Source organism: Onychostoma macrolepis, chromosome 20 (genome assembly GCF_012432095.1).
Source record: "Onychostoma macrolepis isolate SWU-2019 chromosome 20, ASM1243209v1, whole genome shotgun sequence".
Taxonomy (NCBI): domain Eukaryota; kingdom Metazoa; phylum Chordata; class Actinopteri; order Cypriniformes; family Cyprinidae; genus Onychostoma; species Onychostoma macrolepis.
In genome coordinates this window covers 5,172,311-5,192,254 of record NC_081174.1, presented here as the reverse complement: position 1 = coordinate 5,192,254, position 19,944 = coordinate 5,172,311, and the positions used below count along the sequence as shown (strand labels likewise).

At 36.8% G+C, this 19,944-nt stretch overlaps 1 protein-coding gene across 15 annotated transcripts in view; it reads left to right on the top strand.

Annotated features, from left to right (window-relative positions):
* The first annotated feature begins 5,582 nt into the window (after positions 1 to 5,582).
* nrxn3b (neurexin 3b) overlaps positions 5,583 to 19,944 on the top strand; it is a 357,597-nt gene continuing 343,235 nt past the window's right edge. For all 15 annotated transcript variants that reach the window (XR_009267577.1, XR_009267579.1, XR_009267578.1 and 12 more), the window contains exons 1-3: positions 5,583 to 6,335; positions 9,604 to 10,683; positions 18,290 to 18,307. Coding sequence is in view for 11 of the 15 variants with exons in the window: in XM_058755796.1 (XP_058611779.1) it covers positions 9,987 to 10,683; positions 18,290 to 18,307 (715 nt within the window). In the remaining 4 variants the exon portion in view is untranslated. The remainder of the gene's footprint in view (positions 6,336 to 9,603; positions 10,684 to 18,289; positions 18,308 to 19,944) is intronic.

Here is a 19,944-nt window from a genome sequence, read left to right as displayed (position 1 = left end):
TCTCAAACAAGCCTACTGTCTTTCAAAAGAAAGAGACGACTCTGAATCATTGAAAGGAGTCATTTTTAAAACGTATCTTAAGCAGTTTCATGTTGACTTCAAAATGAAACATTAGCATATTGCCCGCCCACTTGTTGCAGCTAGGTGCTGCTGTTGGGGCGTTAAAAATAGCCGTTTCCCCGGTAACGGCTGTACACAAAGCAGCGCTGCTCACAATCACAAACACTGCTTTAAACGAAATCGACCAATTGGACCAATCACCGAAGATTAGCATCACAAAGGAGGGGTTTGGAAGCTAATAATTTGGGAGTCCTTGAGCAAATAAGTTAAAAATAAATGCATATTATAAGACAATGAAAGTGTTTTTTGACCTTGCATGCATGTCAACCCGTTGTTGGGGACTCCCAAAACCAAAAAAAAAAAAAAAAAGAACCTTTAATTACCCATAATAGGGGCTCTTTAAATCATTTTTGTAACAGTATAAATATGTAATAATTACATAACACCAGTAGGCCTACAATTCTCTCAAACCATTTAACTTTTATTTTGGCGGGAAAACTGCAAGGTTTATGAGCCACTTTCCTCTGAATGTGTTCATGCCTCATAAAGACGCTTGCTCACATAACTACTGTAGCTACTGTCTGTGATCCTGTTGGGGTAAAATGGCTAAATGCATTCATTTGCATCCATTATGGAACAGGAAAAAGTTATTTTCCCTGCTTGACACGGTCACCAAGAAGATGCTTTTAATGCAATTAAGGAATGGTCAGTAAAAAAGAATGTAAACTCTCTATTCTCTCCATGTGCACTGACTTTTTAATATATATATATATATATATATATGGTACGGAAAGTACTGAATACTTAGGACCATGTGATATTTCTGTTTTTCTTTTTTAATAAATCTGCAAAAATGTCAACAATTCTGTGTTTTTCTGTCAACATGGGGTGCTGTGTGTACATTAATGAGGGGAAAAAATGAACTTAAATGATTTTAGCAAATGGCTGCAATAAGAGTGAAAAATTTAAGGGGGTCTGAATACTTTCCGTACCCACTGTATATATATATATATATAAGGGATGGGAAGATTTAAAAAGTGTGCATGGGATACAAGTTGGCATTTGTATCGCGATGCATCGTTTCTAACATATTTGCAACGGTAAAAACCGATTTATTTATATATAATTACTAGTGGATGCGCTATACTTTTATTGTTTAGAAAGTGACCAATAACCTGTGACCAATATTTTATATGTAGGTTGATTTCTCCTCTCGAAACTCAAGCGAGTTCTCTCATCACTGCTGCGCGTGAATACGTCCAATCACAACAACACTACGAAGACCTGAGGAAAAACTGGGATTAAAGTCCAAAACCTGACTTGAAATAACCTAACAAATCAATCGGGGCTAAAGCGGTTATAAACGACAATGTAAATTCACACAATCTAACTAATTTGTGCACGGTTATTCTTAAGCAGCCCTTAATGTCGATCATGGATCAAATCGATCCACCATGGCAAACAGCGAATATTTGTGTTGTTTAATGCATTTGAGACGTTATGTTTTCCTCAGTGTATAACTGACATGTCACAGGTATATTTTTCATCTGTAAATGTTAGAAAGTCATGCAAATATATCCATTTTGCTGTCAGGAGTGGGCGAGGCTTACATGAGTGAACGAGCGCTGCTGCGCGCATGCACGCTACACAGACAGAGCAGAATAGAATAATAGCGCAAGAATTCCGAATACAATATACATTCTGCTAAAATATTTGTTGTTGGACATTCAGTTTTACACATAGAATTTTAATCCTACTTATAAGTGTATTTTTATGATAGCAGTAACTGTAAATCAAATATAAAATGGCTAATGCAGCCATACTAGCTCAAATGAGTTAAACGTGTGTTCCTCTTATCAGTTAAAATGTAGTCTGATTTCTATTATTTATTTAAATTTTTAATTCAGTGATTTTAACTTCTGATTTAGTGTTTTTAATGCTTTAAAGAGCCATGTTAGATTGCAATGTTTTAATGTTCTAATAACCATAAAAGGTGCAGCTGTCATAAATTCAGAGAGAAAGGCTGGCTACTGCTGATCAACTAAATGGCAAGTAGCAACTATGTTAAAATGTCATTAGCCTATTTTGGGCACAATACATTAAATACAGTTGGTTGTAGCCTATTTTTTTATTCATTTGATTATTTAAGGTGTATTTTCTGTATACTTTTATTTTTGGACTAATAATAAAGTCAACTAATTGTATGTGAGAGAGTCAGTGGTAATATCAATGCGTTCCTATTGGTCAGTGTTAGAGGAGCTCAGCTTAGCCCGACAGTTAGCCTGCTCCTGACCAGGTTAGTTTGCCAGCATAAGTTGCCACAGTGACTGAGCTTGAGCTATGGTAATTTTGCTTTCAGAAACCAAACCAAGTGAAAAAAAGTCAGAATTACTGAAATAAGCCTGCCTTATTTGGTAAACTTGTTTTATGGAACAGGCCCCAGGTTAGCTTTCCAGCGTAAGTAGCCACAGTGACTGAGGTTGACCTTTGTTAAATTTGCTTTATGGAACCAAATCATTTGACAGTGAGTCAGACTAACTGAAATAAGCCTGGCCTATTTGATAAACTTGTTTTATGAAACAGGTCTCGAGGTGTTAGAAGTCAGAAGACACACAAGTTAATTTATGATTTGCTGTCTGTCTGAACCAAAGAAATAAAAGTGATCATATTTTTCCATTGCATCGTATTGCATCAAATCGCATTGTGTTGAATCGAATCGAAATCGAATCACACTGCATCGTAATAGGGGTGAATCGTATCGCATTGCAAGCTTCTTCATATGTATCTTCAATGTATTGTATCGTTGGCTATGCATCGAGATGCGTATCGCATCGACCTCAGTTATGGAGATGCACATCCCTAATATATATATATATATACACACATACATACATACTTTTTTTTTCTTTTTTTTCAGGAAAAAAAAAAAGTGTTTTCTAATGTGCCTGCAGGGCCTTCGTTGGACAACCCGAAATCATTCCCAGACATGAAAAATGTACCCACATCACTAGGGCTGAGGTGCCAGCACCAGCTTGCCAAAGTGCCAAGGGTGCTAAATGGTTGGTTAATAGCACTGCGACTGAACCAGCAGGGAAGTGTTTGAGAGCCCCCATGAATTATTGCTAAGTCACACCTGTAAACCAGCATGAGTGTTTGCATACACACACAGATACACAAACACACTGGCCATCTGGTGAAAGTCTGTAGCACTTACAGTAGATATCATACAGTCATGGCACCAGGACCTGTAGCAGAGAGATGGAGACACCAAAAATCTGCGTTATTAAATGACACAACATACCATTAGGCACACCACTGACTATAGATTGTTAATTATCAAATTTTTATGGCAGCAAATTTTACATATGCATGCCTGTAATTTATAAGGTGCATGGAAGGTGCTGAAAATGGTTATTTGTCATTACATTTGTAAGATAGCAATTCAAATGGTAATATAACAATATTGTCTCCAGTTCACCTCTTCTCAATGTATCTGGATTTTTAACTGAGCTATTGTTAGAGTATAAGAGTTATTTTTATGTGTTCACAAAATATTTATGTAAACAATAGATCCCTTCTATTAAAATATAGGTAAATAATTCATTGTAATACGTAGTTCTTGATCATTATTCAAATGACTTGTCTAAATGCAAATTTACAAAGAGTATTTTGTTTAGTATTTTACATTAGTGGCACACTTTTACCCCTATACACATTAACTTTAATGTATATGCGTCTGTATTACCCCAGTAGTTTATTATTTATTTTATAATGGATGCATCTAAAATGTTATAATTTAGCAGTACACACTGCGCTTAAGGGGCCTATCTTAATATTTTATTCACATTAAGCCATTGATATGAGTGTATATGAGGTCATTAGATATATTTAATATATCATGCTGTGAATAATATAATAACCTGCATTGTTTTCCAATGTTAATTCTAATTGCATATTCATCAGTAGGTTAATTTTATCTTAAGTTTTATTACTGAGTGAAAAAAAAAGGTATACTATTGTAGCAGAGAATCTCTGTCCTGCCTTGAAGACATTCTCTTCATGTGTCAGGAATGTGACTGTCTTACAGGTTCTCCCAGGGGACTCCTCCACCTGCCTTGGCTGAAGGATATTCCTCCTAATTATGACAGAGGTGTCTCAGGCCGCGGGGCAGAGAGCATTAGCTTCACACACTGTGAGGGAAAAAAAAGAGTCGGGAAACAGTTCTGGAAGAATGTTCTACTTTAAATTTGTGTGGTTGGATTGAGGCAGGAGAAATGTCAGAAAAGAAGAGGCTTGTGGATTTAGGCAAGAGGTTGGCATGGCACTTCTTGTGGGACATACTTCGATTTGTAGAGAGATACATTTGGACAGTACTAAGCAGTCTAAGTAGATTTTAGTTCTGGCAGTGACAGGAATCTTGTTAGACTGACCTACTGTTTACAGGACTAACATGACCCAGTGCTGGGGTTATTTTTGATGAGGCGGTCACTGCTGAGCTTGGACACAGTTTGAAACTAGTTGGGTGAAACAGATCTGACTTTTAGCATGTTTTTGTGCTTTAAATCGCTTTGAAAAGCACTGTACTTAGTCAAGCTCTACGGGATAATGAATTGTAGCAGATGGTGTCCTGGAAAGTGTACAGGTATAGGTGTTGTTAAAGAAAGTGAACAGTGCTGCCTCTGTAACATGGGGAAAGAAGATCCCAATCTTCACAAGCCTTAAAAAATGACAACAAAAGATATTTCCTCTACTGACACTTACTCACTGACTAGTAGTTGCAAAGTGGACTTTAATAAGTGGATTATTTTATCGATCTCCTTGCTATGTTTCTGGACGTTGATCGTGTTAATTAAATTGCTGTCTATGGGAGGGTCAGAGAGCTGTCAGAATGCATCAAAAATATCTTAATTTGTGTTCCGAAGACGAACAAAGCATTTATGGGTTTGGAACAACATGGGGGTAAGTGATTAATGACAAAATTTTCATTTTGGGGTGGAGTAACCCTTTAATGTGATGAACTTACATGTGTGAATTTGAAGGAAACAGATTTCACTTTAGATTCATCACTGACAAGTGTTGTGTAGGTTCCACATGTACAGTAATACTTTTGGGCCCTCTATTAATGCTAAAGGTGTGTGGATATTCTGCCAGGACTGTAAAGGGCCCAAAACGAAATACTTACTGTTACCATACTCTGGAGCAAGCCATTTAAATTCCCCCAGCACTGCAAATTATTTTGGTTATAAGCCCTGATAAATTAAATATTTCAAATGCAACGCAATGTTTACAGCATTTAGGGATCATTTGATTTATTATATATATATATATATATATATATATATATTTTTTTTTTTAAATATGCAAACATTAAATCCATGTGGTTTTTTATTGGTATAAAAAATATTTAGTGCGCGTGCGACAAGCGACAAGCGTGCGCGCTTCGTGCTTGAGTGTGAATTAGCATTCTCTTCCGTGTTCCCACAGGACTCTCACACTGCCTCATTAAGCCGCGTCAGTGATCTTTTCATTAACTTTTCCGTTTAATTAGGTCGCAAGAACAACCTTATATGTCACGGCAATAGACTAGATTAGCTTTGATCTGTGAGTCGACAGGCTGAATTGAGTAGATTTCTGAATGATGAAAACGTCAGTGCGCATGCCCATGACAGTAACGTGATGTATCAATTAGAACTATTAGAAACCCATTTAAATGTGTTTTTTCAGAATGGATTTTAAGGAACTGACATTACTTGTTGAGTTCAGTATCTGGCCAGTTAAAGCGCAATGTCTTTTCAGTACCATGGAGACTTCCCCAAATACTGTTCCAGAAAACTCTGAAGGCTTTTGATATGCAAAGATGTCCTACACAGCCGCTCACATCCGAGACTTGCCATTTTGTGCAGACGGTAGATCTGCAGAGGAGATGTGATGTTAAATGTACGAGTAAAATGGATAGTCACTCATGTGAAGATACCTGAAGGGGATTCCTGACATAAACGCTATGTTTGTCTTGGTACGTCTTTAAATGGCGTGTTTAATGTAAGTAGTGGGCGGAGCCGCGGAGCTCTCGAGCTCAGGACAGGCTCCAGCACCTCAGTCGAGCGGAGGAGAGCGAGCTCTGGATGCGCGGATTATCCCGCTACACTGGATTTGACCTCAGCATCACTCCATCCGCGCTCCATCACTCGCAGTGTGGATTTAACGTTTTTTTTTTGAGACAATATTTAGAATAATTCGGATTCTCCGTCGGTGAAGTACAATCTCCATCATATGAGGTAAATCGGAACTACTTTAAGAGATTTAGAGAGTTTCACAAATGCGTTTAGTCATCAACTTACATTACTCATGGTATACTACAATATTTCTGCCGTTTGTGTATTTATAAATAGATTTTTTTTTTTTTAATTTTTAAACAGCTTTCGTGCGTGTGCTCTGGAATAGCTATATTATTCTAATGCAAACGCTTGTAATATAATATTTGAATACTTGTAATATTTGAGGAAGGATACATTTCTTACAGCACGAAATAATCATTCTTAATTATTGTATCTTATAATTCTTATGTCCTAAACGTTTCTGAAATATTTAATGGATGTTTGAGATGTACTGTCATTGCCAGAGAGGAGACTGAAGGATGCATGCAGCAGTCTGAACATGATCACTTCTCTCTCTCTCTCTCTCTCTCTCTCTCTCTTGGCTTTAATAGTGTAAAACTTTCATGGCCCTTAAGAATGTTTATGTTATTTTTGTGACATAAAGTTGCCTTTGGCTTAAGCCTTTAATATTTAGGAATATAAAAATTCATAAAAAAAAAAAATAATAATAATTTATTTGGGCACAATAATATAATTTTGTTTACTTACTATGTATCTCCCATATAAATGACATGTAAAAGAACTGAACGTATACCTTAAGGTTAGCAGCCGTCCGATTATATTGCTATTATGTTACTTTTAGATAAAGATGGTGAGTTTTCATACCATCATTTGACCTGAAAATCTGCAGGATAGAGAAAATCTCTCTCTCTCTCTCTCTCTCTATATATATATAAAGTATGAATATATATATATATATATATATATATATATATTAGCTTCTCATATGCCTTTATTATTATTATTATTATTTTCCGTTTGATTACAGAAACCATTTAAGGGTTGATGTGTGTGTGACTTTCTTTCTCCCATGGAACACCAAAGGAGATGTTTGTCAGTATGTCTGAGCTGCTCTCTTGGAGAACTGAATAGGGATCAGGGCCTGTCAAACTCTAAAAAACAAACAAACAAACAAACAAAAAAAAACCCCACATAATTAGAAGTAGCTCATAAGACCTTTGCATTTATATTGCATTTATACTAAAGGCGTATTATAGCTGTTTTGCAGTCTTTTTCAGTGTATGAAAAATACCAGCTTCAAAATGCTGCTATAAATAACTGCTTTGGTGTTTCACAGAAGAAAGAAAGTCAGGTTTCGAAAGACATGAGGGTGAGTAAATGATGACAGAATAATTTTTTTGTGTAAACTATTCATTTAATCGGGAATCCCATTTGAAACACAGTGTGTGATGAATAATTTCTATTCCACAACGTCTGCGCTGCTGCACATTATTGTTACACGGCAGGTTACTAAGGCTTGTTCATTTTTTTTGTTCTTTGTGAATGCATGTCAGGCGATATTGGATGACTTGATGTAAAATTGCCTTGTCGAAAAGAGAAATTGTGATATTGAGAATTTGAGAGACATTTGAAGGAGAAACCCAGCTGAGATTGACATGACATTGGAGAAAGCGCAATGGAGACATAATCAGCATATATATTTGTTGTTTCCTGTACCCAGCATCTTGGCCTTGCTCACAGAGAATAAAACATGCTGGAAATGACTGTAAATCATTCAAGGCAGATGGAAGACTTTTCCTCTGATAGTTATGTGTAAGCTTTTCATGCTGTTTTGCCTTTTGGGAACCAAATGCAACATTTATTCCGTTTGAGTGAATTTTCTATGGATTACAGAGCATATGGCAGAACACATACTTCAGAGTCTAATTCCTCATCTCTAATCTTAGTTCTTCATTTTTTGCTTATTAAATGGGATGTATTATGCTTATGCCCAAAACAGCGCTGTCCAAGAATCCTGTCCAAATGTCTTTTGAGCAGTCCTCATAGACTACTGCTTCTGGAGAGTTCTGATCGGATCTATATCATTTGTAACCCAATAGTCTGTATTATGTTTGTAATAAATCCTCCGTCTGATTGCTGCCAGACCAATGGCCAGTTGTCATGTGCCGCGTGTGAGGATCAGGTTTCAGGCCAGCCCGTTCCCAGTAAAGCAGACTGAACAGGAAGTCCTTCTAAAAACCCGTTCTCCATGATGCCTTGTCTATTAGTGTGGCATGCATGGTAAATGTCTTGACTGTGGCTATTGCGTTCTGCTCGGCTCACCCTTTTCACCTTTCTTCTCAAATCTTGCGGAGCGCTCGTTCTCTATTGAAATACAGACACGACCCACTATCGCTCAAGAGACGCTCCACGCATCGGTGTTGGTATCAGTTGCCTTAATTCAATAGCTGGCTGCCAGGGAGAGATTAACTATTCAGGGCAGGTAGTTAAAGGGGCTATTGTGTTGCACGGCTGTGGAACAGCTACGATTGGGGAGGCTTTTGTCTCTGGGGGCTCCATGCCAAAGCAACAGCCAGGGCAGGGAGGGATGGAATTCTACACACACGTACAGTATCTCTCCGTCAGACATCTGTCAACTGACCGCGTGTGTTGTAAATACTTAGGTGTCGTAAATAGCAAATATTTGACAGTGGCCTTTGTGACTTCTTGTTGTTGCCAAAATGCAAATGCAGCTTTATTTTGGAGTAAAAGACTTTACTGTTTGCCTTTGCAAAAATATATTTTCAACACATAGATCTAACAATAAAGGCTTTTAAAAGTAAAGTTTGTATTTTTAAGCCACTAGTGGCAACAAACATAATTGCAAAAATAATGTAACTAAATAGGTTTTCCAATCTTTTTTTTGCCACATTTGCCTTTGGCCCTTTGGTCAGACAGATAGGTAATAATGTGAAAAAAGACAGAAACTGCCATGTTGGGCAGCTCAAATATTTTTCAGAAGTTATAACCTTTCTAAAAGGTTTATTTATAGTCCCTGAACACAAGGAGAAAGTATAAAAAAAACAAACAAAAAAAAAAACATCTTGGTGTAGTCTAAGGCCAAAGACCCTCAGATAAAATTATCTCTTCGCAAAGGATCCCTAACTAAAATATAATTATATATTTCACAAAACAATATGCCATTCTTTTCAAAAATGGTCAGTTGAATAAATTAATCATATTCACTCATGATTTCTAATAATAATACTAATATAAAATGATACCGTCAATGATTGGGTAAATGTATATAACATCAAACCCTGACAAATACATTTGTGTCATTTTTTCCTTTCAGATTTGGCACCACTGTGTATAGTATATTTGTCTGTATATGTAATTTATAATGAACCTAATGAAAATGTATGTCTTTTTTTCTTTATCTTCACAGATCAGGCAAAATAAGGACCAATGTGGCCATTAACATGTGTCGATATAATAGAAAAAGAACCAATATGGAACATGTCTGTTTTAATCCTGAAAGTCGACTCAAGGGAACATCATCATTAAAGCCTATCTAGATAGCAGAAGCTGACCAGTTGTTAACTTCTTATCTCAAGGCTATACGGTCTATTTGGAATTCAACCTGGTACCCCTAACAGGATTTAGGATAGCATGTGTCAAGAACCTCAATGGCCTCACCTTCTTCACTCATATGTTTATCATCTGAAGGATTTGATGTTTCTTCAATGATCTTCACATCATTTGCTAGAAAATAAAACTGAGGAATTTTATTTTGTTCAGTGCACTCTTGTAGCATAACCACTGGTTACCATGCCTCCAATTTGCCGGCCCCATTGTGTACTATTATTGCTCAGCACCTTCCTGAGTCTTGGTTTGGGCCTGGAGTTCACAGGCTCAGAGGGTCAGTGGGCACGCTATCTACGCTGGGATGCCAGCACAAGAAGTGACCTCAGCTTTCAGTTCAAAACAGCTATATCAGAAGGTCTGGTTCTCTACTTTGATGATGGAGGATATTGTGACTTCCTGCTCCTGAGCATTGAGGCAGGCAAGCTGAAGTTGCGTTTTAGCGTGGACTGTGCAGAAACCACTATAACCTCCGACAAGATGGTAAATGACAGTCGCTGGCACTTTGCCACCATCAGCAGGCACAACTTGCGAACCGTGTTGGCACTGGACGGAGAGTCCAAGGTGGATGAGGTGAGACCGCAAAGGCAGTTCATGAAGATTGTCAGTGACCTGTATCTTGGAGGCGTGCCTCAAGACATTCGGACATCTGCCCTAACACTACCAGCGGCTAAGGAGATGCCACCGTTCAAGGGGATTATTACAGACCTGGGTTATGGGAATCAGGTTCCAACACGCCTAGGGAGCCAAAAGGTCCGGTTAGAGATGGAAGGCTTGTGTACGGAGAATCCCTGTGAAAATGGAGGCAGTTGCAGCATGGCTGACGGTGAAGCTTACTGTGACTGCTCCAAAACAGGATATGTAGGTCGTTACTGCAATGAAGGTAAGAATGTTTACCTTTGATTTTGAAAACGTATCTGACCAGTAGTTTGATGCAATTTATTTTAGTAATTTATTTTTAAGAAAACAAGCTTCTCAAAAAATAAATAAATAAAATAAAATAAAAATCTTGCGTCAACATGAAATCAAAACTGACCATATTTACTTTCCTGTTACACATTCATGGTACATTTATTAAAGTAAATTCATCTGGATATGTTTACTGAAAAACAAGTTGAACTTTTTTTTCTTTTTTTTTCTGGTTTAACGTCAAGCTTGACTGAAAATATATTGCATTACTAAAGTACTGTGAAATGGGTCTTGAATGTTGACTCATGTTTCAAATACTGTTTAATGTTATTCACCCCACCTCATACACCTCCAAACACATGCATATGCTGTTAAATTACACCTCACATTTTAGCATAATTCATTTTATTAATTTGTGAAATTATCACATTGAAGCTAGGCAACATTACTGATTGTACACAAGCATGCTAAGCATAACCTTTTTCAATTAATGATGATATGCAGTGACCCCAAAAAGTATTTAGACACTCGTGTCATACTTAAGAATGTGTGTACTATTTGCGTGAATAAAACATATGATATTTATTTTACATCAAGATAGCATACATACATTTTCAAGTGAAGCAAACAAATAAATAAATACAAAAGTTACTACCTGTTTGGATACATTTGACCACTTGCAGGGTACTGACAATATACACTAAATAACCCTGCAATACCAACTTGCTACATTTTCTAAAATGTGTTAAAAAAATTGAAGTTAGTTGAAGATGCCAGTTGTTCTAATGCAATTGCATACATACATTTTAAAGTGTGGTTTAAGTGTCTAAATAGGGCCACTAATGCAATTTTATGAAAATATTACTATTAAAACATTTAATAATAATGATGTTTTGATTATCAGTAATTACTTTGCTCATTGTATCACTCAAGGAATAATGATTGAGTGACAGTTTATGTCAGCAATGTGTGCCTTGATATGTTACAGATATTGTTTTCAATTCAAACCTTTTGCAAGGACATCCATTTTTGTTTGTTTTTGTTTTATATAGTCATTGTTATAGGTTAAATGATGATTAAATGATTTTTTCATCAAATATCCAGATCCTGCACGTTACAGACAAGTGAAGGTACACCGCAATTTCAAGAGTTGAACCTTTTGAACTGAAATTTTGATCTCTATTATTTAGAACAGAAAATGTCTTGATTCTAAACGGTCAAGTTTCTTTTTTCAGCTGTACTTCAGTGTTAAGACCTATTTGGGATTACTCTCACTGTAGACTCACCAGCAGGTATTAGAATAAGTCTCAAAACTGATTATACTTTCCAAATGCACACTGAATTGCCAAGAGACTTTGGTCCCGTGGTTATGAGAGATTACTCTTTTCGTGTTGTGCCCTGTGTATAGTCTATAATTCCACAAGCATCTCAATTTATTCAGGGAATGAATATAAAGGCATCCAGTTAGGCAGGGAATCAGTGGACCCAAACCTGAATGCCTGACTTATTGCATTTCGTGATCAAACCCAAGCCCTTTAGACTGATCACACCATCCCTGCGCCTCAGTGCTCCTTTATAAAGATTAAGAGATTGTCCTCGGTAGAGACAGGAGATCAGGCTGTATGATCAGATCACCTTTGGATCAGTAGGGGTGCTCGGGGCTGGAGGGCTGGTGAAGGATGTTTCTGTGTCTCTGGCCTTCTGGCAACCAGTAGGCCTAAAAAAGTGCCCTTAATGAGGAGCCAGTCAGCGGCTGCTCAAGGGAAAACTGATGTGATAAATGCGAAGCTAGTGGACCTCTAATCTCAGAGCAGGGGGTTTTGCTCAGCCTGTCCTGCGCTTTGACCGCAGGCAGGGCTGTCAGGGCCGTCACGGCCTGTCTTGGCTTCATCAGGCCCCAGTCGTGTCCACAGATTAATGGACGTGTCTGATAATGGATTGCACCACTGAGCTGTGGGAGCGTTTCGTAATTAGGGGCGGAACGAAAGAGAAATGGCTAATTCGCTGGGGGCGATGGGGGCAAATGATGGGCTTAAACTTGGACTGACATGCTCTCAGCACCTCACAGCGTGGCTGCATTTACTCATTTACAGGGAATTCACTAAGAATGAATAGTGCCCAATGATAGCATTTATTTGTGCATGCTATCTGTAGCACTAAAGAAATTATGCAAATCTGCTAAATGTACAAATATGGCCAAAAAGCAGTGCTGAATTCGATGTGTATTCTGCATATTCCCTAGTATGCAAGCCGGTTCTATGTGTTAGGTTGGGTAGGATTTAGCAGACTATTGGGATCTGAAATGTGCTTGACTACATATGCGTAATATAAAGCTCTTTTCCAACATTCAATCAAAAAGATTTAAAAAGACAGTAATTGATAACAAATTAATTGCAGAGTTTGTGAATAAGGCACAATTTATAAATATTTACAGAGAAGGGTGTTTCTTCAACTTCAGACACTTTTATGTCCTGGGTGTTCATTTATATTAAAAGTTGGATTTTATATGAAATGTTATATAAGATCACATTAAAACTGACTTGGAGACTTTTTACCATGCCCTTATCATTCAGATTTGCTACTTTTAAAATTCCTTTTATATGTAGATTATTGTTTTACTTTAATCCCATTGCCAGACCTTTGGTTGGCCAATATGAAAATTGATTATAAAAAATTTGTAATCATCTAAACAAAGACTGAAGTAAACATAAACTATTTCAATAATTATTGTGTGAAAATACTTTTTCAAAAATTATAACAGTTACACCACACTGAATAATTTTGCCCCCGTTTACTTAAGGAGACAGTAGGGTCAGTGAAGACAAACGAATCGGCCATTTGATCAAAAATGTAATTTCCACAATTGTCATTTATATCACAGAATGCATGTTTTGAGACATAGTGAATATGACACTATGGTGGGGTTTCAGAAATAAAGTGCCCATAGTTGAAGAAACAGAATAAGGCTTAAATAAGTTTGTACTAAGAAATTTCCATGGCTTAATGTAGATAATCATGATGCAATGCTCAGCACATGTAGTGCATTATTAAACTTGCAGACTGAAACTGGACCCAATCCACTTCCAGTGGTCTACCTTACTGTTTACTGAATTCATCTTTTAGTGTTGTTGCAATTTAACAGCACAGTATGTACCAAAGTAACAAATGTGAGTTCAGAAAGTGTTTAATGTTTGCCCTTGGTAATCTGTCCAACCTGCCATTGTTTTAAGTGCAAACAGACACAGCAACAGGCTTGCAAAGACCCTTAGAGCATGCAGATGGCACAGGAAGGCAGACCGTATACCTCAGTGTGTATGAGCGCTAGTAGGAGCACAACCGTCAGTATTATCATGTGGAAATCTGTCTTAAACTGCAGGGAGATTAAAACAATATGCGTTTAGTCTTAAAATACATGTTCAGTTTGCCCTGACGATGTGGATCAGAGGGTATCATTGGCAAATTGTGCCACAACATTTAGTTATTGAGATCACAGTAATCAGATAACACACACAGACACACACTTTACTCTGAATTCCAGCTACAAAACATTAAATCCTGTGATGTTTCTGTGCTTGTCGCATCCATTAGTTTCCGACTGTTTAATCTCTGTTAGTTTATTTGCGAATCACTGCATTATAAAGAAGTGTAGTCACTCAATGATGCTTTAATTATTAAGAGACTCAATGAAAAAGAACAATTTTCCTGTGATTAGCTGCACCTTATTTTCTTCACTTACGAGCTACACGCTTTTAACCTTGCCTTTTACAAGATAAAAAGCAATTAATGCTCAACAGCATGCAAAAAAATGTCAAAACAATCGCTATGGGCTTAGCTGTGAGGATTAATAAATATACATGGAAATATGACAGTTACTATAATCTTACTACAAAAGTAGGTCAATAAAAAAAGGGGGAAATGACTTGCAACCTGATTCAGGCGCAGTGGGCATTTGTGTCTCTTGACCCAAAGCGGGCAAATGTTGGGATTTGAGTTTTTGGGATGAAAAATAGAGCAAAGGATTAAAGCTGAGCAGCATGTCATCAAGAGGGATATGGTCACGTGAGGGCGATAAACCCTCTTTCTCTCTCTCCCAATGCTTCAAGTAACCAGTCAAAGTGACACTGTCTGGAAATCCGCTTCTGTTCTCTTCTGTGCTTTATTTAACGTTGGAGGCACGAGTATTGTTTTTAGAGGAAGCCATTTTGTTGACAAAGGAGGCAGTATTGTAGTCGAGATCAGCTTGTTTAAGTCTGAGTCCAGTGCATGTCAAAACTGAGACCAGAAGAGGGTTAAGTGTGTGTTGAGACAGAGAAACAATTCAGACAGTGTTAATATGCTTTTCTGTGGGGTGAATGAAGCCTGGTTTCCTATGAGTGTCACATGAACTTCTGCAGCACACACAAAGTGCTCTAATCCAGAGACATAATAGATCAGAGCAGATCATATGCACGAGTTGGCACAGACCACAAAATGTGTCCGCAGTGTTCTAGTACTCAAGAACCCAAGTCCAAGTCAAGGCATAGTCTAAAGCAGGGGTTCTCAACAGGCGGCCCATCTGCATTAATTTTGTGGCCCGCATCATGCTGAAGATTAATTTATTTTTATTACAATTTGCGCTCAAAATATTAGGCAATTAGATTTGTTTTTTTAAATTAAATGTATACAATCGCAGCTAACGTGCAATTAAAAAGCGACACGCCACAAACAACTTAAAAGAGAAGCATCGTCCAACAAAAGAGGACATTTAATAACATGATTTTACTCCACAACATAAGTCGAGTGTTTGAAATAACTTCATTTTGTGAGCTGATGTGCGAGGCACATAATATATTCTGAATGGTAATAAAGGCTGTGTCGATTAGCATTGGATTATAAATATACTTTATTATTATGAAAATACCAGAGATGGCTTGAAGAACACAGATAAACCATATATTGTTGCGTCGTATCTTTACTGTCGTATACTGTTGGATATTTAAATAAATAGCGAGATTGCGAAACAGATTCAATCACCCACGCAATCTTGTTCATAAATGACAGGATTGTCTATTAAAGCCTTAATCACACTCTGTGACATTCAAATCTGCATTTGTGTAGCCGCTGATCCAGAGAGAGCAGTTTACATATATGAAACATCTTTACAAAGTATTTTGTATCATTATTTCTGTTACAAACTTTCAAATAATCACAGAAGTTCTGGAATAAAAGTTTATAGTTCGTATATAAACACTGCTGTCTACAGAAGTGATAAAAATAGAATGCTTCAAATAAAGATTGTATCAATTAGAACGTAATGCCAGCAGGTGGAGACAAGTGACTTAAAATGAGATTCGTTCACAAAACATTGATTCATTCAGGAATGAAAAAAGTGAAGTCTTTGTGAGCAAGTCATGAAGTTATGAGTTATGAATCATTTGTTTAACTTTTTTTTTTTTTTTAATCAATTCTTGAAAATTGTGTTCTACTGAATAAATAGACTGCAGCAATTTTTTTCTAGAAACTCTAGTAAATTACATGTTAAATAGAGAGAGGTCATGGGTTCCTTCAGGTTTGAGAGGAATAAATGACAGGAGAAGTCCAGCATACATCACCAGAGAGAGATCATCGTTACATTTTCATTTCATGCTGACTTGAGAAGTGCTCTCTAAGGAATCTCTAAGAAAGTTTCTTGAAAGAGAAGATTATTCAGATTTTTAATGGAACCTGAACCTGACAGTTGTGCTACATACTGGTCCAGTCTAGTCAGTGCTTGTTTGGTGCTGCTCTGGCTAAAGAACGAGTATAGACATGTTGTTCACCTGCAGAAAATGCTGGTCAATCAGCATTACATTTCTGGTAAAGCTGGGTGAGCAAGTAATACTTTGGTAAAGTTTGGTGGGGGACACCAACACCCAGAATCCTGAACACAGCACATTCTGATGACCAGCAGTGCGGGTCGATTCAACTTTACAATTAAACATAGACATGAAACATCAGACTGTCTCTGTCAATTGAATTTACCAAAAGTGCTGTAAGCTAAGAAACCCAGCGAATCCTAAAAGCCTGACAAGTGTGCCCTAAAAGCCTTTAGTAAATGTAATAAGCCAGGCAGACCAGCTATTATTGAATAAATAACTGATCATCCTCTGGTTCCAACCCTTAAAGGACGACAGGAAAGAGGCAAAAAAAAAAAAAAAGTATCTTACCCTCAGATGTCTGATTTTGCGTGGCCTTCAGAAAATCCAGGTGATAAATTTCCAGCCAGTAAGGAAGGAGGCCTGGATTTGCCTTTTGAGATGGCAAATGTTGGGAATCATAAAAGATTTCTGTCCTCATATGGTAAAGCCATCAGTCTTTGATTGCTTAGTGTGACATGCTCAACAATGGCCGATTATTCGCCCTTATGATGAACTGCCTCTGATAAAGCAGGGAGAGACACGTAAGTTAAAATTAGTCTATGCTAACTTGTGTATATTATATGCAACATTTAGCTCGGCTGGTAGCACATGCTGCTCGTAACACCAAATTCATAGGTTAAATTCCCATGGAATGTTACCAGAGAACACACACACACACACACACATATATATATATATATATATATATATATATATATATATAATAGTCTGCATTGAATGCAATGCAGTTTGGATAAAGTTTGACAAAAACCTGCCAAATGCATAAAATATATATAAAAAGTAATTTAGTAGGTTGTGGCTTTATTCCCAGAAAACAAATTTATCAGAAGTCTCTGTGTTAACAAAATTCATAAAAGTATCACACAATTCTGAAAGAAAAAAAAATCCATGTATATAGATGACCTTAGTCTAAAGTTTCTCGGTCCAGCATACTTTGCTTTTATCTGCAGCTTTTTAGATATGCCAGGCTCCTTGAGATTAGCCTTGAGATTTAAGTTTTTTCTTTGATTTAAATTGGTTCGGCAAATTGAATTTAATAGAGAGATTGTTCAGGTAATTCATGCAAGCTTTACAAACTGAAAGGCCTGGTTTTACAGTATGTGATTATTTAGTTGAACTGTGATGTTCTCTTGCAATCAGTGTGCATTCATTTAAACGTTGGTTTATTCAGAAACAAAAACAGCTGTGGATGATTCACTTGGTTAGCTTATGCACATGAGTCTTCAGTGAGAGTAATTCTCTGTGTCCACGGTGTGTCCAGAAATCCACAAACCTCACAACCTCATAAATCCACATGGTCCACATCGGACAGCTGGTTTAGTAACCTGCTTGGATTTATGGCCTCATCCAGAGTATGTGAGGAACGCTGTGGCATTCCGGACACTACAGCAATATTCTCGAAGTGATGGAGTGATTTGAAGTTATAATGTCAATCTGTTTCTCTCAGAACATGGAACAGATGTTATAGACTTTTTTCCCCACAGGATTTTATTTATTTATTTATTTATTTATTTTTAACAGGCATGCACAGGGACAGTCCTGATCCCTTGCATGACAAACCAATATGTTTTTTTTTTAGCTGAAAATGAAACTTTGCATGACAGCCTCCATGCAAAGTCAAAAGTGTGTCTAACAGTGGAACTTTCTCTGTCTTCCTTCCCATTTATGCCATCTTCTCAAAAGCTGTCAACAAAACCCCTGGTAAGTGAGTCTTAGGCTGTGAAAACTCATCACATACTGTATAAACTCAAATAAAGTTCAGATACAGAGAATAAAAAATAATGTTCTATTCACTTAATAGTCACTTTCACACATGAAGCCATATAATTGCATACAACAGGACTCCAGATACCTTGTGCACATACCACATTTTTAAAGCACAGTCCAAATAAACTTATGGTTAATCAAAAATGTTGTTTTCCTCTATTAATATATTGTCAGCAAGCTGTTTCAATGCATTAGTGTAATACATATTTTAAAATGTATTGCAACAATTTTTACACAGAAAAGTGATTTTTCTACATTTAAATTTTATTGTTTTGATCATAAATTATTATGGACATTATCTTTTACTATGATCTTCAATTTACCATAAATTAAAGTAACATACAATTACACTGGTCATTTTCTCCTAGCTTAGAATTCTCCTGACAGATAATCACAGTGCTTGTTGTCGTGTTGAATTTTAGCACACTATCACAGTGCTGGCAGTGAACATAATCTTTGTTTGTAGTGAAATGCTCCCACACCTCATTAAGTTGAGCTCATTCCATTTTTACAAGCCAAGGCTCTGTGTCATAGAGGTGACAACACGCAGCACAAGCTACACCATGTACTCTAGAAATCCATCAGAATATTTAAAATAAATAAATAATCAGTCATCTATTAATAATCATTAATAACCCTGCCTCTACTAAAAACGGGAGAGCACAATTTATTTGGAGCTGAATGCACAAGGCATTTTTGTTCCAAACTTAAGATACACATGACATTTTCCCCATAAAATGATAAAAGTAAATGCCGTAGAGTAATTGTATTAGCTCATTCGGAAATTTGTGATTGACAAAGTCAGAAAACCCTCAAAGATGGGAAAATACTGGAATATAAGTGTAAATTTCTGACAAAGGCTGCATGTGTGAAAGTGTCAAATGACACATTCTGCTGAAATAACAATAAGGTATTACTATTAGGGCTGTCAATCGTATAAGCAATCACCTCATTTTTTTACATTATATATTGATTATTAGCTAATCAAATTAAATCAAATAATCACATAAGCACAATAAAATGATTAAAAATTGTATGTCTTTTCTTTAAATATTTTTATTCAGCATGGATGCGTTAAATTGATCAAAAGTGACAGTAAAGCATTTTAATTTCAGTTCAATAGAACACTGTTCATTCATCAAAGAATTCTAAAAAATGTCGAAACAAAATCACAGTTTCTACAAAAAACTGTTTTTTTTTTTTTTTTTACATTGATAATAATAAGAAATATTATTTACACCGTGTCTTCACCGGACGCGACAGTTGTTGCGCCGCAACAGCTAAAGTCTGTCTACACTGGATGCGACAAAGCAACCGATGAAAATCATTTGAAATTTGTGTCAATATGTCAGAAATAGAATGCGGCAGCAGTTTTCTGTCGGGGATTTGTCGCGCCGTGCCGCATCCAGTGTACACAGCATAATATGTTCTATTGTATTTTGATGCATCGCACCGAACCGCTCGCGTCCGGTGTAGACACGGTGTTAGAGCAAAGAATAAGCATATTAGAAAGATCTATGAAGGATCCATGTGACACTGAAGACTGGAGTAATGGCTGCTAAAAATTCAGC